The sequence below is a fragment of the Musa acuminata genome, chromosome BXJ1-7, assembly GCF_036884655.1.
Source record: "Musa acuminata AAA Group cultivar baxijiao chromosome BXJ1-7, Cavendish_Baxijiao_AAA, whole genome shotgun sequence".
Taxonomy (NCBI): domain Eukaryota; kingdom Viridiplantae; phylum Streptophyta; class Magnoliopsida; order Zingiberales; family Musaceae; genus Musa; species Musa acuminata.
This window is the reverse complement of record NC_088333.1, coordinates 39,371,254-39,394,548: the sequence shown is the minus strand read 5'-3', so window position 1 is coordinate 39,394,548 and position 23,295 is coordinate 39,371,254. Positions and strand designations below refer to the sequence as shown.

General features: G+C 36.4%; 2 protein-coding genes and 1 long non-coding RNA gene across 3 annotated transcripts; 2 read left to right on the top strand and 1 right to left on the bottom strand.

Annotated features, from left to right (window-relative positions):
• Window positions 1–111: 111 nt before the first annotated feature.
• LOC108953371 (uncharacterized) lies at window positions 112–10,789 on the top strand. The gene is made up of 3 exons (XR_010515214.1): window positions 112–305; window positions 914–1,053; window positions 10,606–10,789. It is a non-coding gene; the product is annotated as an uncharacterized LOC108953371 (long non-coding RNA).
• Window positions 10,790–12,721: 1,932 nt separating this feature from the next.
• Window positions 12,722–18,829, bottom strand: LOC135679314 (uncharacterized). The gene is made up of 6 exons (XM_065192918.1): window positions 18,281–18,829; window positions 16,641–16,693; window positions 16,413–16,477; window positions 16,252–16,330; window positions 13,174–13,479; window positions 12,722–13,058 (listed from the first exon to the last, which is right to left on the bottom strand). Exons 1-6 carry the CDS (start codon window positions 18,685–18,687, stop codon window positions 12,904–12,906), a joined length of 1,065 nt encoding a protein of 354 aa, XP_065048990.1. The 5' UTR covers window positions 18,688–18,829; the 3' UTR covers window positions 12,722–12,903.
• Window positions 18,830–20,122: 1,293 nt separating this feature from the next.
• On the top strand, window positions 20,123–22,896 carry LOC103992461 (G2/mitotic-specific cyclin S13-7). Its single transcript, XM_009412160.3, has 10 exons — window positions 20,123–20,361; window positions 20,654–20,762; window positions 20,857–20,892; window positions 20,986–21,049; window positions 21,136–21,372; window positions 21,452–21,577; window positions 21,671–21,919; window positions 22,007–22,165; window positions 22,249–22,427; window positions 22,506–22,896. The coding sequence occupies exons 1-10, from the start codon at window positions 20,319–20,321 to the stop codon at window positions 22,660–22,662; spliced, it is 1,359 nt and encodes a 452-aa protein (XP_009410435.2). The 5' UTR covers window positions 20,123–20,318; the 3' UTR covers window positions 22,663–22,896.
• The last annotated feature ends 399 nt before the right edge of the window (window positions 22,897–23,295 follow it).

Here is a 23,295-nt window from a genome sequence, read left to right as displayed (position 1 = left end):
ATATCGGCCGACATAATCTTTTTTTTTGTTGCGCTGGTCCCGTTATAATTCTGTATGACGCATTATAACGTTTCGGCCCCTAAGGCAGAATCAAGAATCAAGAATCAAGAAACAAGAAACGGAAGAGGGAAGCTCGCGTTCTTGTCCTGTCGGTTAATCGTGTTTCTTCTCGGTTCGGTCTCGTCCCCATTCTCGTCTGGTCCTATCACTTCTCCGGCGTCGAAAGCCTTCGTTGCCGCGAGCGCTTTCCCACTGTCCTATTTGGGCTCCAAGGCCGTTCGCTCAAGCTCGGATTGTCGTATCAGGTTTCCTTCTTCTTTCTTGTGTTTTCTTTCCCTTCACTCTTTTATCTGATGGTGGTTTCGTTTCTTGCGCCCTAGCGGTGCCTCTTCATGTTGCGTGTTCTTCGAACTGGGACATTGGACATCTAACTCGGATTTTGGAGTTTTTTTTCCTTCTCCCGGATCATGAGGGTTGCTTGTGTTGATTGAATGCTTTTTAGCCAACTTAAGACATACACGGACACTTTCTTGAATTTAATCTGTCATCGTGGGTCTCTATTGCAAGTTTTGTTAGCGGTGCGTGGAGGGTGGATGAATCTCCAGCAACCATCCAGTAGTTACACAGGGAATGTGGTGGTTGCGCCGAGGGAGATGGGTGCTAATTGCCCTGGTGAGATCCGGACAGGAAGGATTGATGCCATCTTTCTACGCTCTCCTTTTCTTGACTTTCTTGAATTAACTCAATATGTTACTTTGGTGTAGTAGATCTTATTTCCCTTTTTTAATTGATCCAACATGATAGTTCTTAGTTATGTCTTGTATCTTCTCAAAATTAAATAGAACTGTTGGCTGGCAATATTGGGGCTATGTTCTCAAAGCTTTTCTGGTTCCCTCTTCGTTTGTTATTGCAGGACATCTTTCAAGAGTTCTAACTACGGAAGTTTGTTGCCTCCATCTTTGCTTTCTCATAAGCACCAGAGATGATTTTTGGCCTATATCTGCTTTATTACTTCGGGTCTCTGAGAGAGAAATAAGCTCAAATAAACATTCAGTGAGTTTTTTTTCATATAACCTTATGATTCTTGGGAAAATTACTTGAGAATTTATGCAGTTGAACCATTTTGTGCATGCAAATCTGCAACCCAAGCAATTAGCTTCCTCTTGAACATTCTTAACTTACCTGAATTAATTTAACTACACAAATTGTATCTGTTTAATGCTTCAGTATATAATTCTTTTGACTATGTTGCCCTCCCATTGATCTTTTTGACATGCAGATCTTTGTATTATTCTCTGTAATCTTGTCTTTGTTGCTGGAGATTCTAGCTTTGGTGTACCTTAAACGTATGCAGTATTAGTGAATTATGTTTATCATAGCATTATTCATTTGAAGAACAGTAATTTTTAGTTTCCAAGAACTATAACTTCTTTTAGCATTCTTTTATTTGGTATATCTATTTTATCCCTTGTCTTTGCCTCTTCTAAACGTTCTTTGTTCCAAGATAATGTGCTATATTTTCTGAACTTGATAGGTTCGGTTACTTTTATTCATTTTTCTTCCATTCGTTTGAACAGCTACGCTCAGTAGGTTCAAAAAAATAGAAATCAGAATTAGTCTAAGACACTATCATTTGAGGAAGAATAGAGGCATGGCAAGGGAATTAAACACAGGGAGTGGAAGGAATAAATTCATCCAAGGTAATGACTGAGATGATGAGAAAGAGCGAGCTACTGAATTGTGTAGTTGGAGCAAGGAGTTTGGAGAAAAGGCCAAGTGGATAAGTTAGAGAGCCCTTGGAGTACAAGAGCAGCATGAGTTTAGGGTTTAGGTTGGTTATATTTTTGCCTAGATTGAGTCATATTACTGAAAAAATGAACCAGTTTGATCCCCATATTGCATCGGTTTATTAAAAAATAGAATGAATGACTAACCTGATCGGTTTTTAATAAACTGCATGAATAGTCCGAATCAAATAAAACTGATCTTGATTTGTAATATATCAAAAGTTATTTATATACCCGCTACTTAAAGCTTTCTTATCATATGTTCTAGAGGGTATTTATACCCATCTTACATTAGGATTAACTGTCATGTCTCAGATTTATAAAATAATAAACCATAATTTTATTACTTATAATTTACAGAAGATTTTTTTTAATCTTTGAATTCAAATTTTTTATCTTTACAAAACTTAATATTTTTTTAACTAAAAAAATCACATCTTCTTAGTTGGGTCATAAAAAAGTCTCCTCCACCCAAGCCTTAGATCTATTATAAAGTAGCGGGTTACTCTGAAAATAAATATAGGATAAAAACACATCAGTAACCACACATACGGGTAGAAACCTTCGAAAAATCATAAAAATAATCTTCGATACTTATGAAACATATACAAATGTCAATAATTTAAGATGGAATGATAGCATATCAATTCATTATGAATCTCATGTATAAAAAAAATAATGATAATTCTTATGCAGTAAACAAAATTATGCGTACATCACATCCAATGGTACACTCTCTCAACAACGGATGGAGAGATCGACATACTTTATGAGATAGATTTCTTCCAACAGCGGATGAAGATAATTCATATTGCACTTCCAACAACGGATAGAATAGTATCCCTCATCCGCCTAAATGAGGACATATTCCTCTCAACAGCAAATCAAGAAATCATCATACTATCACGTTTGACGGCCCAGTAATTCTCAAAGGGAATCGCCTTACCTGCCTTCGGTTGGGGTACAATAAAACTTTTAAGTTCAAACTTAATTTAAAATAAATAAAAAAACCATAAATCATTTCTAAATTATACGTTAGATAAAAACTTTTAAGTTCATCAAATTATAAGTACATTAGACATTAATCTCTTAATAGTTCTCAATTAACCAAACCCTAATTGAAGTAGCCCAATTGATTTAAACTAAACTCAATTCAATTAGGACCTAAAGGAATCAATCTCAAATCCTTATAAAACAGTTTGGAATTATCCTATATTGATTTAATTTGGATTTGATTGTTTTAATTTAGTCAAGTTGGTTTGGAATCACCATGAATCGGCTTGAATCGATCAAACTAATTAATTAATGAACTCAAACCAATAAAGGGAAAGAAAATTAGACTGTCGTATAATGCTAGCCTAAATCGATCCTACCCACTTAAGCCTTACGAAGGTCACGTGTGCTACATATGCCTATCCCACATAGCAGGTTGGGTTGAGGTATAATGGGTCGGATAGAGGAGCGACGATATATTTAACTCCAATCACATAATTGGGTGGGTCTAGCTTCGCGGGCTAGGCTAAGCCTCACTCACGAGTTGGGGTAAGTCTTACCACTAAATTGGGTCACACTTGGCTCGTGAGTTGGGTCGTGCCTAGCTATATGAGTTAGGTTATGCTTGGCCACATGAGTTAGGTCATATCTGGTCACATGGATTGGGTCATGTCTAACCACATGGGTTAGACCATACCTAACTACATGGGTTGGGTTATGTTTGACCACATAGGTTGAGGTGTACCACATGGGTTGAGTCATAATTAACCATATGGATTAGACCATACCTAGCCATATGGACTGTGGTTATGATCGATAACATATGCTAGGCCATACCTGACCACATAGACTGAGATATACTTGGTCACATTGGTTAGTCTAACCTATCAACTTAACTTAGGTTAGACCCTAATTTGATCCCTCTTATTAAATTATATTTTAATACTTCTAGAAGTACTTTAAAATATTTTAAAATAACAATTAACATCAAATCCATTTTTTTCATAAATTAACTAATTTTGATTCATGATTCCAAATTTAAAAATAATTTAATCGTTGAAATTCGTATAGAATTTCTAGAAACGTAAACATGTCTAATTAAATAAATTAGAAGTAATATATAAATTAATTAATCATTTTAACATCATAATTCAATGATAATTATTTATTAATCATAAAATTTGAAAATCAAAACATTATTATGCATCATACAAATTATATCAATTTTAATATCAAAGATCTCAAAATATGAATAAAAGCTGGTAAGAAAAAAATAGAAGATTCTATCTCTCTTCAGGGAATCCTCTTCTTAATCTTTTTACTGTTCGGCTTGGTAAGGAATGAGAGAATGGAAGCCCTTTTTATATAGGAGAAGATGTGCTTGAAAGATAAATAATAATTTAATTTTTATTTTTAATTTATTTTTAATTTTTTTTTACACACAAAGATAGAATTATAATATTTTTATGGTCAACACACAAAAATAAAATTTAAACTATTTATTTTCTAAAAATCACATCACTTGTTAAGAAATAAATCAATTAATAATTTGATTAATTGATAAAATTCTTAATTTATCCACGTGATTAAGAAAATCAATTTTAATCATTTCCTTAATCATACTATACAAACAAGGAAGTTAATAATTTAAATAAAGTAACACATTATTTATGGCAATTTGATTTATGTTAAGCGAGGAAAATCATCGATGTTTACATTCCTTCACACTTAACAAAAATTTGTTCCCAAATTTAATATGAAAAATAATATTAATTCAACATAGTTCGCACTTGAAATACTAAGTCAAAAGATAAATCTAAATCAACTTGAAAATATTTAGATATAAATGTGCCACTTGAAAACTTTAAGTGTTTTTTGTACATTTTTCTTTTTTTTTTAGCACATGTCAAAGCATCCTAACACATGTCAAATCTAATATTAATTTCAAGGATAATATTTGATATAAAAAATCATAAGGGTAAATACTTTTCAATTTATATATTTATGAAAGACCCTACAAAATTTTTGTACTTAAAATTTGTCAAAACTCTTACATCTAAGAAAACAATTGATAATATTATCTCCGGTTAGTAAAACTAGACATGTTAATCACAAACATTCATAATAACATAAGGTAAAAGTGAGAAAGAAAATTAATCATCGACCCTAAAGAAACCACACAATAAGTAGTAAATATATTGTTATAATTTCTTATTAAATTTATCTTATCCATAACTAACAAAATTAATATTCCAAAACAGAGGATAACAATATTCAGAAAGTAATATGTCAAATTATAATAGAAATTATTTCAAGCTTCATTTATATATAATCTACCTAAAATTTATAACGAAATTATATGAAGAAATTTTAGATCTCCAGCATGGACAAACTATGGTCGAAAAAAACGCTACATCACTCATGAAATAAACTTATTTTTTTAGTAAAATAAAATTCTAAACATTTCATTGTGAACATAAGTATCATATAATATTTCTAATCAGATTACCAAATTATTTTTTAAAAAATATTAAATATAAATCTAATATGTGCATCTTTATGAATAATGAAGTCAATTAACAAATACATCTAAAAAATGAAACAATATATTCTATAATCAAATTAATAACTCTTATTCACTTTTCAAAAAGTGGATAAGATTGTCATGATAAAATTATATCCAAAACATAAAATTTTACGAGAGTTTCTACGATAAAACATTACAACACTTATTGCAATTTAAAGAAAATACACTAAAATTTTAGCCTTTTACTTAATAATCTCAGTTCAAGTCTATTTAATGAGATTTTTCTTGAGTAATATCTTTAATTAATTAATTTTATCTAAAAATAAATCATATTTGGCTAAGTAAAATGATCTTAATCTCTTAACCCAAAAATCTAAATATTAAAAACTAATTAAGTCATCTAATATTCTAATCCTAGGATCTCTCATATTCCAACAAATCCTCAACACTATTATTTTGATATTGTTAAATTATCACATCCGAAATTTATAAAAAATATAAATCATCATTTTATTTTTTATAATTTATATAATACTCTTTTTTAATCTTTGGATTCAAATTCCTATATTTACAATACTAAATATTTTTTAATTAAAAAAATCATATATCACAAGTGACAAAAAAGTCTTCTCTACTCAAGCCTTAGATCTAATACAAAGTAGTAGGTTACTCTAAAAACAAATATACGATAAAAACACATTAGTAACCACACATGCTGATAGGAACCTCTGAAAAATCATAAAATTAATCTTTAATACCCGTGAAATATATACAAATGTCAATAATTTAATATGAAATGATAACGTATTAATTCATTATGAAACTCATGTATTAAAAAATTAATGATAATTCTTATGTAGTAAACAAAATCGTGCATCAGTCATATATAATACATCTTGATGACATATATAATAGTTAGATAACAAAGACATACATCATACCCGATGATGCACTCTCTAATAGCGGGTGAAGAGATATGCATACTTTACGGGATAGATTCCTCCCAATAGTGGATGAAGACAACCCATGTTGCACTCTCAATAGTGGATGGAGTGGTATCCCTTACCCGCCCATGCGGGGACACATTCCTCCAATAGCAGATAGAGGAATCATTTAACAATCATGTCTCACGACCTGCTAATCTCTAAAAGGAATCATCGTACTTGCTCTTGGTAGGGATACATAGTCAATCATGACATTCATTTGCATTCATTCATTCATACATGCATGAAAGAGATAGTATGATAAGATATTATGAGGGACCATGATTGATGTATGACCTAATAGACTATGTCCATTGGTGATTCTGCATTGTAATAGGCCCAAAGCTCCTTTCACAAGTTGCACTTCTAATTGGACCATTATGGTCACATATACTACATAGTAACAATCACATCAATATCATCAACTTAATCTAAGAAATAATAGAAAACCATTTATCATTTCCCAATAACACCTTCAAATAAAATTTTTAAGTTCATCAAATCATAAAGACATAAGACATCAATCTCTTAATAATCCTCAATCAACCAGAATCCTAATTGGAATAGCCCAATTGAATTAAACCAAACTTAATTCAATTAAGACCTAATAGACCCAACCTCAAATCCTTATAAAACCGATCCGGAATAACCTTAGATTGGTCTAATTTAAACTTGATTAGTTTCTATAGGTCAAATGGGCTTGAATCAGTTAAGATGGTCTGGAATCGCCCTGAACCGATCGAACCTGTTTGAGTTAGTCAACTAATGAGCTCAAACCAATAAAGGGAGAGGAAATTATACTATATCGTATAGTGCTAGCCCAAACCGAACCGACCCACCTGAGCCTTGGGTGGGTCACATGCATCGTATATGCTTGTCCTTGGTAGTAGATTGGGCCGAGGTATAACGGGCTGGATAGAGGGGCAATGATGTATCTAGCGCCACTCGTATAGCTGGGCGAGCCTAGCTTTACGGGTTGAGCTGAGCCTCACTCACAAGTTGGATTGAGCCTAACCATTGAATTAGGCTATACTTGGCTCGTGGGTTGGGTTGTGTCTAACCACATGGGTTACGTCGTACCTAACTATATGGGTTGGACCGTATCTGGCCACATAGGTTGGGCCATGGCTAACGACATGGGTTGAACTATACTTGGCTATATGAGTTCGGTTATGCCTGACCATATATGTTAAGCTATACCTGGTCATATACGCTGATTTGTACCTAGGCACATGGGTTAGTTTGACTAATTAACTTAAATTAGATTTCAATATTTTCAGATACACTTTAAAATATTACAAAATAACAATTAACCTCAAATCTATTCTTTTTCATGAATTAATTAATTTAAATTTATTATTCTAAATTTAAAACTAATTAAATCATAGAAATTCATACGTAATTCTTTGAAACATAAATATGTCTAATTAAATGAATTAGAATTATTATTAAATTAACTAATCATTCTGACATAGAATAATTTTAATATCAAAGATTTTAAAATGTAAATAAAAAGTATTAAGAAAAGAATAGAGGATCCTTTCCTTCCTCGGGAATCCTCTCATCGAGGAATCCTCTCTTCAGTCATCCCTCTAATATTTGAGTAATTACAATTATGTTGGATAAACGATTTGTTTTGTTTTATTGAATAATTTATTTTAGATAAATATTTATGTTTATAATGTTAGTTGATGTTATTCATTTTATCTAAATTGAACTTCCATTATATTTAAGACCATTTGATTTTTTTTTGTTTATTTTGATATTTATAGATTTTTTTTAAATCTTTTCTAGTACTACATATAATTTTGAATTAACGTGGTCCGACCAACTGACTCACCAATTTGACCAATGGCATAAGTGACTCAAGATTCAATCGGTTTGTTTTCTGATATTAAGTCTATGGTCGAGTTGTAATATCTATTTTATAGGAAATTTTTGATATAGTTTTGATTGCTATTTTGGTTCAAATTATTACTTATATTTAAAATAACTTAACTGTGTGTTCGTTAGGTCACGAAAAGCTCATTATTGAAACTTTACTTTACATTTTAGTTTATGTTTTAGAATCTTAACTGATTGCTGTACATAAGTGGTTCACTGGGTGGAGAGGCATATGCTTGATTTCTGATCATGAAAAATTGTTTCCTCTGAATGATTGTCAAGTTTCTCAGTGTTGTGCCATGGCTTTTGTTGGAAACTTTTTGGCTGTACTAGGTGCTCTGTCAAATATATGGGCAAACTGTCCAGGGAAAAAACATGAATACAACATGGAAGATATTATATTTAAAAATAAGTTAGAAGAAATATGCAAAAAATATTCTTTCACACATTTGCAATATATGTAGAAAATAGAGGACTTTTCAATTAATAAAGAAGGTTGTAGGTTCAAAGAAAAAGGGGCATGTAGAATCCACTGTAGTTCTCAACCTAGTTTTCAAACTTGGTGGATTTTGACTTGCGACAAAGGGTTATGTGATTGATCTTGAGAAATTGGGGCTCTAGAGGAATCAGCTGGGATCAGCAGATCTTGGGGAATATCAGCCAATCTCGAACCATCTTTGTTGATCCTTCCTAGCTGATAGATGTGTCTATTGTCTATGGCTTATTAATATATTTTATAAAAATTGACATATGTTTTCTATTACTAATAATGTAAATAAGATACAAAAATATATTTATATTTTTAAATCTAATATATTTTTAAAATTCCTTTTCCCTTATTTCTGTTTTTTATTTTTAATTTAAATTATTTTCTTGGTCAACTATGACCCTGCCAATCCAATCTGACCGAGACCAAGTTTGTAATTGATTGATCCCTACACCAACTCCAATTTTGCTACCTATGGTTCTCGTGAGTCACACCAAGAACTGGTAGGGCTACGACATTGTCTAATGATTTGCATGTAATTGGAAGTTGTCACTTACTTTTCATTCCCAAACATCATGATGATCATCTGTATTACATATGGGAAACAAAAAATCTAGAAGCCTACCCCATATGTGATTGATTATTGGGGAGACTTTTATGTTCCATCTGCATTAATTAGATAAAATATACACTGAGATTATAACGGCAACAGAGTTCCTTACTAGCTCTGAAATGGTAACCAACTGCACTTTCATTTATTGTTGGCTGTTTTTCTTATTTATTTGGTTGATAGTGTTGATTTCTCTTGTAAACTACTAAAAATGGTAAGAAAGATATATACCTGGCTTGACTTGGACATCGGTCCTTTGCATCTTAAGTTTCTGGGGTGCAAATCACCGTAGGTGCTTGATTAAAATACTTACAAAATCATTGTAAATATTCAAGAATCTTTCTTAGATTAGTTTTTTCGACAAGCTATATGCTGTATAACTCTGATTTGGCGGCCTAACCATATGCTGTATAACTCTATAAATTTGCTGCCTTATGGGGTTATTTCATATCCTGTTGTATAGTATTAGAAACCAAATTTCATTAAGCAACAAGAACCCAGACTCTCTCAAAACACCTATTTTGGTCACCCTGGGAGGGGTTAGACCACTTGGTCCGTATCTCTGATTCTACTATTGTGCTAAAGGAAATGCATGACTTGATGGATCAGTGACATCATAAAATGATTCACATACTACTACTCAAGAGTCATACAGCATCATTGAGCAATAAAATGCAACTGCATGATCATTTACAGACCTTTATTACATCCTTCTGCTACTGAATCTGCTGGCACTATAAAAGAATACTGAACAGAATTCTTCTTTTGCATCAAGCTGGGGTGCTATTATATCTTTTCGAGTCCTACTCTGAGGAATTTGGATCAGCCTTCTTCTGAGGTCATTCCAACTGTTTTATTTCTCTTTTTTCTTTTTTTTTAACTCTAAAGCTGCTTGTTCACCAAAACGGGTAGTAAATGCATCAGCTACATCATGTAAATGCTGGCAATTTCTCGGTGGATATTGATTGTTAGGAAGTTCACATAGGATAACTATTATCTGACAAGAAATCCACCATCAGATGTTGTTGCCCAAACCTTATTTCTTTTATTTTTAGTGGATCCATTTCCAACTCCTTTTTTGCACCTGAGCTACATCTGCCCCGTATCTCTTTTTGTTTTGACTAAAGAAATATCTTTTTTCAGTAGTTTTTGCTAATGATTTTGATTGCCTGACAATGTGATTATCAGGATTTATTTGACTCAAATTTTGTTGACAAAAAATTTCCATTCTCCATTTTAAATGATTTCATGATAAGATATTTTTGTTTATACTTATGCTGTTGTTTTTGGATGATTATGTTATATCTTGACTGGGGAGCTGAACTTTTCTGCAGATCCGTCGACTAAACTTGCTTCTAGGCCATATGGTCTGCCTTTCTACCATTTATTTATATTTTTAGTTTAGTTGAGGTTCTGTATGTTCGACAAACTATTGACAAATGATTCATTTATTTAGCCGATCGTCAGGTGACTCTTAATATTAAATTTTCCTTATTATATAGAAAATCAACTTGATATCGATAAGTGTTTGTCACGATAATAGTTGATTTTGCTTAAATCGTGCATAATCTGTGTATCCATCCACAAAGGCTCAATTGTTTCATAATCTCTAATGTCCCATAAGGACATGTAAAAGAGAAGGGTTAGAAGAAATGTTTTACTTTGGGTTTTATACATAGATATTTTAGCAAGCATTTCATAGACAATGTAAATTAAAAACATAGATTTGGTAAGTTCTGAATGATCGTACAATAAAGAATCCAAGGTGGTTCGTCCGATCAAAAGTTTCCAAAAATATCCACATGATATAATTGCATAACATAACAGCGAACCAACCATAGTTAATACCCCAAAAGTTTATCCCACCATGTGTCATTCAGGTAACTCTAAGTTGTACAAGTTGATACTTTGCACCATTCTATAGAGTTAGAAAACATCCAAAATGACTATTTGTATGGTATATTTTTAAACAATTTTACCCTTGCATGAGGACCATATAATCCTGTGTAAAGGATTGAAACAATCACAAAAACAAATCAAAATAGGATTGTCCAACCTACTTCAAGCTCTCTATATAAAGTATAAACAAAATCGAAAGATACAAACATGTAGAAATATTACATTAAACACCTTGTGTACAGACTTGTCCATGACATCCTCGACTACTTATTCCTTTGACATCATTATCAAAGTTTTTGTGGATATTACCTCTCCTTAAATATTCAATCCTGCTTTAGCTACAACACATCTCTTGACTCCTAACTACTCTTTGTAATTGTTGTTTAGTAATCAAACTTTGATTCGTCAACTCTGTTTCAACTCGTCAAAACTCCGACTCTAGTGTGGGGTTAGTTGAGTTCTAGTCTCTATTAGTTTTGATCACCTTTAGGATTGTACCATATTCTCCATCATTATTATTATCAACTCTTTTTAGTAGAAAGGGTACAATATCGCGTACTACCAATTTCGTTCGTTAGTAGAGCACTCCCACATTAGCTTGAAGTCTCTCACTATAGCTTATTTTGATGATAAGCCCTTCAACTTCAGTCTTACAAAGTTTTATAACCTCTGCTATTTTGTCTTGTATTAGTATTTGAAGTTTATCTTTATATTTTTTATCTTCTCGGTCCCTTTCATGACCATATGCTCTTCCTCCATCAGACCAAAGGATCGATATCCTCACTAAAGTCTTGCCTTTGCGATATTATGATGCTTCCATGCCTATGGTCATATTATTTGTTACCTACCATATGTCTCCCTAATCACGATCGATAAATTCGTCTTTGTGGCACAATGATATTTCTACGGGTCCATCTCAATTTTAATCGATACTTAATTTTAGACAGCTATCCCTTTTAACCACTTGCTTCGATACTTTTGTATTCTCTAAATAGTTTCCGTTGATCGATAAAAAATAACTCTCATCCATGACCTTTACTAACATTTTATGTTCTCCCATGAGTCACTAATAGTAAAGGCTATGCGTGAGAATTGCTTATAATTTGTATTGTTAAGTCGATTATGTTCTCCTATGCTTCTAACTCGTCTCTCTGAACCAATAACAGATTTTAGAGAGGTTGTTCTTCTACAGACGAATATATAAAGGTACTGTACGAGACATAATCGACTATGCCTTTTAAACTCACGTTCGAAAATTTGAACACATATAATTCAATCTCAAATATAAGGTAATTAACTTCTAGAAATAAGTCTTTTATCACTGATGTCACAGACACTCGAGGGCTCCATAACATTTCCCAAGGCTCTTGCCGATTTCAGGATGATCTAAGATCGTTTACATGACTTGAACCTTAGTCACCTATGTCATAATACTTTTTATTTGATTAAATTTCCCCCAAATCGTCCCCTATTTTTGGCTGACCGAGGCGACGCAGGGCCAGAGAGCTGCGAACCAAAACTCTGCTCTTCGAGTTATGTTTTCTGTAACCATAGAAATGAAGAGCTTGTGATGATACAATATATATATTCTCTGTAAGTCATATTTTTTTTCTATACACCAATCAACAACAAACGACCAGCTCTCATGAAAACAATGCTCCATTCATTCACAAGGGTACAAGTAATTCGTGCAGTACCGAGGAGAGTAAGTGCGTCGAGAAGCAAAGCACCAACTACACCGTGCTAATATCAACTTTGCTCTTATGAATCTGGAAGGCAGGGGTGATCCAGCTACCACAACTGCATTGGACGCCGGACCAGTTGAAGTACCCGAGGCGTGCCTCACAATGCACGCATGATAGCTTTCCTTCCAGTGCACCTTCTTCCACTGAAACACCATCAAAACCGAGTGTATAAATTAATTCCAAACAAAGGGTTCAACAAACAAAGGACTATGGATTTTGAAATACACGCACGACTATAAAACTCTGAAATGAATTTACCTGATGTCATCCACTTCAAGGGTTCAACAAACAAGGATGAACACTGTTGCTCCTGAAATCTATTATTAGCCCGGTTACTGGCTTTTCGCTTTTGCCACTCGAAGCACGTCTCCCCCTCACCGGCCACATGGCTGACAACATTCTCTTTCAATGCAACAATCCTCCGGCATTTCTTGCAGCGGTAGGCTGTACTACGTTGATTTCCCTCGAGGGCCTCCTCAGAAGGGTTGAACTCTGGCGGCGGCAAACCAGGATCAGCACCAAATACGAAACTGTCTATTTTCTCCCCTTGTTTGTAAGAATGACCTAATAACAATGGCCATATTATTATCAATATAAGTTGAGAGAAATACTTGAATGCCAAACTTCTAGTTCAATCAGACAATTCAGTCCGCAAGGCAAAAGTTATTAACATAGGATATACTACCAACATTCATCACAAGAAAAATCAGCCCATATCATAAATCCAAAATCACAATTATGCTAAACCACTTGAAATACGATGAAAATAAAACCCCTATTGTGATGTCTTGAACTTGGTCTGGATAATAAGGAATATGGCAGATACCTAGTTTTAGATGATACTCTCTGTTACCTAAATGATCATTTTGTTGTGAAATATGAACCCTAAGTGCATACCTGCACAAAATGGAAAATGCACATAAGGATTGAGGCTCAAGCTTAGCCAACCATGGTTCGTATTACCAGTCCATACTGTTATACCGATTAACTATTGGTACGATACGTACTGAGCTATATCAAACCGTACCAAGTGTACTGACACTTAATATACTGGGATGTACCGATGTACCACCCATACTGATCCTTTGTCGAATCAGTACGTACCACCCATACTGAGCGGTAGATTCGGTACATCCAACTTTGGCCCCAAACAGATCCCTAAAATCAAGCAAATATGCACTGTTAGACCATTTCCACCTGTCCCATCATGAGTGTGCAGTATTTGATTTGGTCTCCAAACAGGTCGCTTGTTGATGTAATCTTATGCTCTTCCTAGTAATCTGGCTGACTGATTTGATGTGCCTTGTCAGCAAAGAAAAAAAGAAGTCCAAAGAGGATAATTTCAAGTACACTACAGTATGTCTTTATCTGGCAACCTTTCTATTGGACCATCAAGTAAGAGGCAACAAGGGTGATCCTGATGATGCTTTCAGGTCCAGTTAACAACCCAATTATCGGAGAATGATCAGCCACCAAACGTGCCTCGATCAGGGCTCTTGAACAAGTTTGTGATAAAAAAATATTTGCCCACCCAATCAGCACTCCTGAACAGTCTCATATGCATTCAGCTGATGCTTTCTAGTCCAACTAACTACTTAACCATAGCAGAATGATCAGACACCGTCCCAATCGGGACGTGTGAACAAATTTACGAAAAAAAAATTTGTCACATGATCAAGCACTTATGACTGAAGAGTCAACTATGATTTCTTTCATTAATAATACTCCCAAGACCAACCAAAAGAGAAGCAATTTTCACATAACAGATTGAGTCATTTAACACAAGAGAAGCAATTTTCACATTTTTCACAAACAGATTGTGAGTCATTTAACCTTCAGCATTTTGCATTTAACTTCCTTATTTCACATATTTTAACGGGGTCTAAAGCTAAAACGACTATATATTCAATTCCTACTTCCCATACTTTCTTGCATTAGTCTTCTGAGTCCATCCTGAAGTGCCACACCTGTAAACATTCGTCTCCATTACATGCTCATTAGAAACTGTTATTATAAATTCTCTTTGCCTCTGTTTTACTTGATTCAAATATAGAAAATTAGAGACTTCACAAAATGCTGCCATTCTTTTTCTTAAGTCAGACTTCTATGGTTAACCTATTCTTTGTTGGTAAATTCATTTTCCCCTTTCAACACTATCTAGCACATAAATAAAACTTCCAACCCATATTCTCTGCTCATGAACCTTCCACTCCCTCACAACTTTAAACATCTACTATTATTAATTGGTATATTTCCGCAAATGATTTATGTATCAAAACCTGTCACACATGCCCATAAATATCAGGCATGAGCAAAAGGACATTACCAGTTATTCTAGCATTACATTCATCCCACATATCTAAGAACCCCAAAACTGTAACCGCCAAAGTTTCCTATGGAATCTCTACTTAGTATTTGTTGCGTTCTTTTAAGAAGTGATCTTTACAGCTAAATACACCACCATCAAATCTGAGGACATCTCATGGAACCCTTGAACATGGTAGGTGTCAAGACAACCCAAGCATCCCCAGGAACTTGCATATACAATTTGCATGTCTCCCTTGCATATTCTTCTTAGTAAGCTAAAATAAGTAAACATTTGACTATTATTTTGAAATCAGAGATTTACTCATTATATAGGAAACACTAGTTATCACTAGAATAGGTTCTCGAAAGCGGGTAAAATATTTCAACAGTTCAAATAGGCTCAGCCCTGTACTTACCAATTTTTAGCTTCTCTAACTTCATAACTAGAGTTTCATACCCAACTGTATGTTCTCAATAGGAGAAATACATTTTCATTATATTAATGCATAAGCTACAGACAAACCCAAATATGCACTAAGCTGTCAAGCTGTCCAATGTGAAATTATAAGGTTGCACAAATTCAAAGGTGAAAAGGAATAAACATTTTATGTTCCATAGAAGCTGTTAAATTATTTGATTTTTGGAACACACATTATATAGAAATGTACTGGAATCAAATGTGTGCATGGATTTCTTCATCAAAACATGTAATACATACCATAACATTAACTTTTTTTTTGAACTTCAACTTATGTAGCAACTACAAAAGAATTTATAAGCCCGATCAGTTCTTGGAACATGCATCATATTGAAATGTACTTAAAACAAATATGTGCCATATACGTGCATGGATTTGTTCAACAAACATATAACACATGCCATAACTTCAACTTGTTTAGCAACTACAAAAGAATTGATAAGCATGATCAAATCCATGATAGAGCCAAAATGGACAAAAGTAAGAAGCAACACAAAAGCAAAAGGCATCTATTGCTCTAACATTAATCCAAAGAGAGATGAAAAACCCACCCAATATTTTCAAACGGAAGCGCTTGTAAATGGGGCTCTCAGTATCTACTTTGAAACCCATTTCTTCAAATAAACTTAACTGCAAGATTTTTTATATTGATTATGTCAAAGGTTCTTTGTAACACTACCATAATCACAGTAGTATCCAAAATTAATCAAACCTGATCCAGAAAACCATCATTTGGACAAACCAGGTCACAAACTTCATGCAAGGATTCAAGTGCATCTGGAAACAGCATGTAACTACATTAGCAAAGAGAAACTAGAATAAAAGCTCTAAGAGTTCACCTTTGTTATAATATATGGGCACGGTAGCTGCAGCTTATCTACATACCAACAAAAGTCTACATCCAGAAGACAACAAAATTAATAAAAAGAGTCATACAAACCTTCCATGGATTTCTGTTCTGTTCTCATAAGATATGCAGTTATCACAGCAGCACTGCAACAAACACACAATCAAATACAAATGTAACTAGCGGGGGACAAACTAGATAAGCAAAAATGTATTTAAGCAAAATCTCATGATTCAGCAAATAATATGACATGTTGCCCCATCACGTTAAACTCACTAGCCAAAAAATTCAGAATGCTGGTTCTGACAAACAAGTAACTATCTTCCATAGGCTAAGTAAGCAAGTTATTCGATACGGTTTCTTCATGCACCTCAATCTGAACAGATAGTTTACATTAACAAGTAATTAGGAAAAAGACTCTTTGGGTGGGTATGCTTCATAAAGTGTTACAAGAAAAGTCAATATTGGAAGGAAAATAATAATCTTGAATCCTTAATTTAACATGTTGTTATGCAAGTTATATCAACTAGCAGATAACAATTTCCACAAAGGTAATGTTGAAAACCAGAGGTCACAAATGAGGTTCAATGATATGAAACTGCAGGCAAAAAATACTAATCTGCTACTCTTATAGGCAAGTTATAATTATTACATTAGTTAAATTTTCCTGATGTTCTGGTAAATTCATACAAGAGAACCAACATTAAAAGCTAAGACATGTCTAGAAAGTGAATAATAGAAACAACTAAACAAAATTTGAGATTGAGATAAGATATATCAAACAACTCAAGACAAAAAATTCATATATTCACATTATAGACTGTCTTAGGCTCATTGGAAAAATCACAGGCAGAGATTTTTTTTTTTTGCACCATATCACCAGAGACCTTTTATCTTGATAAAACTGCAATTCTTTTATCAATCAAATCATCACATACTTGTTTCTTAAAAAATCTTTAAAAATTTAACAAAACATCTCACATGCCATGTGGATGCTGGCAGATTTTGAATCATAGCTGACAATTGGCCCACATGAGCGTGTTGAATAGCCTGCCAACTATGGCAATTATTGAAAACCAAAACATTCCAAACATTCACTATCCAACAGCGAAATGCATTTCTTCACTGCTAATGCTTCCATTGTCAACAGCAGGTGAATTACTACCGGTGTCAGCTTCTTTTGCCTCCTTGCTACCTTTTCTTGCACCCTCTTGCCCCTGCCATTACTAAGTTTCATTAGTGTGCTTTTGTCGCAGGGTTCTTTATCTCCATTAGCCAGTGTTGCGGTGCCCTCATCAGCACCGATAATTTTGATTCATCGAGCCAAAAATTCAACCCCTCCACTTCCCCAACAAAACTTGTGGCATCCAAAGGTTCTTATATATCTTTTGCAAGTCACAAAAAATTCAGAACCTTTTTCTTTTACTTTATTTTTCTTTTTTGTGGGATTTCATCAAACATTCTTTGACAAAACCATTCCAACTACTACAGCCTTGAGTATCCTTTGGTTTGCCAACAGGAACAAAAATCTTTACAACTTGATTAGTCACAACGGAGTCCATGCATCATTCAATAAACCAAACTGTTAAACATAGAAAAATCTTGAACACGAATCTTGCAGAAAAGAAAAGCAGATCCAAGCATATCACGTCCAAGATTCCCTTTATAGATTAGGCAAAGAAGAAAAGGTTGCCAACGAATTTAATAAGCGAACCCAGAAGAAATCCAGATACCTTCTCGACACGCCGGCGAAGCAATGCACCAACACGGACCCCTCCTTCCTGCCCTGATCGATGAAATCCAAGCACGCATCGAGGTAATCCAACAGGTCCTCGTCCTCCGTGTCCTTTAGCGGCACCGCCATCCTCACCAGCTTCAACTCCGGCCCGGCGTGCTCGAGCGAGTACAGGAGCTTCTCTGGCGCCAGCGACTTCCTCGGGGAGCCATCGGCGCCGACGAACACCTTCTTGATTTCCTCGGCCGGGATGCACATATCGGCTCTCCATCCGGAGAAGAAGGATATGGACGCCGAGCTGAGCAGCGACAGGACGTGTGTGATTTCCGCGCTCCCCTTCTTGAGCACCTCGGCGGCGGCCTTGATGTCGCCGAAGAAGAGGCGATCCCGGACCAGGTACGGCATCGCTCCCTCGATCTCCCAAACCCTATCGTCTCTCTTTCTCGGTCCCAAAGCGACCAACCCCTGGCTTTCTTCCTCGCTCAAAACCCTCGTCTCTCGATCGACAGGCAGCTTCACTTCCGCCAAGAAAATGGTTTGTTACCTCATGGATTCCACTCACTCTATATATATATATATATATATAATTAAGAATTTTGAATTAATTTGAATAATATACAATATTTTTGGGTAAGAGAAAAGGGAAAAAGTTTGGATCGGACGGCATAGAAATCTGATTCGACTTTTGATTGATGCAATTATTTCAAATCGGATAATTCTGTCAATAGAATGAATTTATTTATTTTATTATATATCTAAATATGTCGAATTTTACTAGAATTAGAATTAACTCGTAAAATATTTCAAGTCGCTGTCTCATACTTTATACGTTTAATGAGTGAAAAGATACTGACCATTACAATTCAATTATTTTTTTATCATTATATTCTCCAACATATTGGCCAGTATTGATTTTTTATATATATTTAATTGAGTGAAAAAGGACGGTAATCATTACAATTTAGTATTTATGTGACTCTAAATGCTCAATTAATAATGATTAGATATTATAAGAAATTGATGGTATAAGGAATTACGCACATATATATGAACAACAGAAAGCTTTTGAGATCACCTAAACTGCATTGAGGTCGGTCGACGAAAGCTTGCAGCCACAACATTGGATGGCTACGGAATGGAGCCTGAAAGCCAAGTGTTGGGAGATTCAATGGCATATTCCTCTATCGGGGCCACAAGTGCACAACTACGCAATCAATCACCATTACCGTCACAGAAGCAAACAGATGAAAAGATCTCTTGAAGTCTCTATCAATATGCTTCTTTGATTCAAAGTACAACCTCTTCTCCTCCTACTTGATGCTTATTTTTCCCCCTGTCAGTGAGCAGAAAACACGTCTGCCAATGAAGAATAGTGCTGCAGCATCAGATAGCAGGAAGAATGCTTTCATGTAGTGAAGAATTATGCACACTAAATTGTCTGTTCTGCTCAGTGGTGATGAGTTCTCAAAGAAGGAGAAGAAGAAAAAGTGATGATGAGTTCTCTCCTCTTATGGGATTCATCTGTCACTCTTCGGATTGGAGGACTGATTCCTATCCGTTAGCTCTTAAAGTAACCCAAGTCAGTGTGGGCTTAACATTGGGTTATTGGGCTCCCAATTCCGGCCCACTTCAAACAACAGTTAATTACGATCATGCCCTATCTCTATATATACACACACAGTCCTTTTTGGGCAGGTCACCCAACGGCTACTTTGGGAGAGGAGAATCGTCAGCCGTAGGATCTCAAGGATCGGACCGTTGCGAGTTGTCAGTTCGAAAAGAATCCGACCGTTGGCAAAATTCCTCCTCGCCCCCCTTTTAAACCCCACAGTGAGGCCCGGAAGAGGACGAGCGAAGAGGGGAGGATAGCGGAGAGCAGGGGCGAAGTCCGGACGGTGGCGGCGAATCTGAGAGCGGAAGGAGAAGGGGAGTCGAAGAGGACTCGCCTCCAATCGTTCCTCTCGTCTGTGTTCTCGAGCCTCTTTCGTCCTCAGAATCAAGAGGAGGAGGAAGTAATCGACCAGGAGGGAGAAGACATGGCGTCCAGGCATCAGACCGTCGTCCCGCAGCAGCAGAGAGGTAGCGACTTCGAAAGCAACCCTTTTCTTTCATTGATCTCTATCCATTTAGGAAGGAACTCATTTTTCTCAAGAAGGAATCTTTATGCTGATTTTTGTTTGGTATCATGTCAGGGTTACGCCCGGTTCTTTGCTTTTCTCCCTTTTGAATGATCTCTTGAACTGTTCTATCTTTTCTGTCAAGATTCTGTTTTTCTTGATCTGAAGAGTTTCTTCTTCTTGATCACGTGTGTGTTGTGGGGAATCCAAAGCTATTAGCTTGAAATCACATCCACTTTTGATGCGATTACCAGGTGGGCATGTGCCAGGGGGCAAGCAGAAAGCCGGCGCAGCAGCAGATGGGAAGAATCGCCGAGCCCTTGGAGACATTGGTAATCTGGTTCACGCCCAGGTTGTCGAAGGGTAATAATAGCAGCAGATGCGCCTCTTCTCTTTCCCTTTCTTCTTTTCGTTCCTAAAGATTCACATAACACTCGTACATTTGCCATGTTGTCAGGAAGCTGGAATCCCAGATCAATCGTCCCATCACCAGGTAGATTCGATCAACATGCTCTGTGAACGCAGCAATTCTGTACTTCCTTCCCCATCGTTGCACGAATCTCTTATATTTGTAATCTTCGTACAGGAGTTTTGGTGCTCAACTTATTGCCAATGCACAAGCTGTCGCTGCCGCTGCTGTTGCTAATAAGGTACAAAGGCTTCGCCCCAATGTTCACCGACTTGTCTCTGCAAATGAGAAGAATCTATTATTGATGACATGCCATTTCAATTGCAGAAACCTGTAGCCGTCAAAGCTAATGCAGCAGTCGCTAGAGCTGGCACAAAACCAGCTAAGAAGGTCGCAGTTAAGGGCAAGGAGAAGAAGACAGAGGAGGTGAAGGTTATAGTGATAAGCCCCGACAAGAACCAGGAGGTACCCAAGCAAGCAGCTGACACAAGTAGATCCCACACCAAATCTACTACCAGGAAGAAAGCCACTACGCTTACATCTGTTCTCACTGCTCGAAGCAAGGTAAAGGACCAATTCAAACATCTCCATTGTTATGATCTGCATGTGCACTTCAACTTAAGAGTGTTGTCTTTGGTTTTAGGTTGCTTGTGGACTCACTGACAAGCCGAAGGAGTTGGTTGATGACATCGATGCGGCCGATACCGAGGACGAGTTGGCCGTCGTGGATTACGTTGAGGACATCTACAAGTTCTACAAATCTGCTGAGGTACTCCAAAATGGCAGCTTTAGTTCCTCCCATCTTTATCAGACACTCCATATTTATCTGTACTAAGATTACTTCTGTACTCTGTTGATGCAGCACCATTGCAGGCCTCACGACTATATGGATTCCCAGGTGGAGATCAACGCCAAGATGAGAGCCATTCTCGCTGACTGGTTAATCGAAGTGCACCATAAGTTCGAGCTGTCGCCTGAGACTCTCTACCTGACATTCCACATCATCGACCGGTATCTTTCGATGGAGACGGTTCTGAGGAGAGAACTGCAGCTTGTGGGGGTGTCTGCCATGCTCATCGCAAGCAAGTACGAGGAGATATGGGCACCAGAGGTGTGTGTGGTTGTGCACAATCGAACAAGTTCCATATCAGAGATGGCATGGCTTTCATGAACTGAGCTGGGAATGTGGTGGTTGCAGGTGAATGACTTCATTTGCATATCGGATAGGGCTTATACGAGGGAGCAGATCCTTGGAATGGAGAAAGCAATCCTGAACAAGCTTGAATGGAACTTGACAGTGCCGACGCCCTATGTGTTCCTCGTGAGATTTCTGAAGGCTGCAGCATGCGACCAGGAGGTGAGAGAGCAGACGGTTGTTCTCTTGCCAACATGTTGATGTTGATGTAGTTTATGACACAGTTTAGCGTGGTTAAAATGCAGATGGAACGCATGGTTTTCTTCTTCGCGGAGTTGGCTATGATGCACTACTCCATGATAATGTTCTGTCCCTCCATGGTTGCTGCTGCTGCTGTTCATGCAGCCCGGTGCACTCTGCGGAAGAGCCCTCTCTGGACTGCCACACTCAAGCACCACACAGGGTTTTCGGAACAACAACTGCTGTGCGTGAACTTTAATCTTCTCCTTTGTGCCTTACGTTCCGTTGAATCACACATGCTAATGAACATGATTTGATTCAGGGATTGCACACAGATGCTGGTGAACTCCCATGCGGCTGCTCCTGAGGGCAAGCTGAAGGTGGTGTACAAGAAGTATTCAAGTGAGCAATTTGGAGCTGTAGCACTGCAACCATCCGCAGCCAAATTGGTGGAGGAGCTGAAGGCTGCATCACTTTAAGTAGTAGAAGCTTGCATTTATTTCATGTTCTTTATGAAAGAGTGGTAACCAAGGAACAAGGTGATGATGATGATGATGGTAGTAGGACAATTTTTTTGGGTCCTAATTTGGGAAAAGCAGATGCTGCAAAATATCTTTTTAATTTGAAAAAGATATTGCTGTGAAAAATAATCAGGAATTGTGTTTCTAATGTGTTCGAGGATTCAATTCAGAGTAAATTGTTGTTGAAGAACACATTTGTCTGCTTTGTTGTTAGCCGACAAGTTTCATCAGCTCTAAAAATAACGGTGTAAAGATTACCCTTATCATCATCTGTTTGGATTTGGGTCCAAATCCAAGTGGCCCATTTAAGGCCTGACAAGGCCCACAAATTGGCTTTGGTCGCGGGGATCTCAGAAGGCCACGTCACCCGAGGGTCTGAGCCGCCCACGCCAGCCAACCACCGTTGACGGACAAAAGTCTGAAAGCGGCCGATCGCGCGTCGCGTCGCGTCGCGTCGCTCCCACGAAATCCAAGTCGGCGGAAACAAGAAGACGCAGCCAACCACAGGTGGCAAAGCGGCAGCTCGTCCGCCCACTCCTCCTCCATCCCCACACCGCGGTCGACAGACCACCACCACCACCACCACCACCC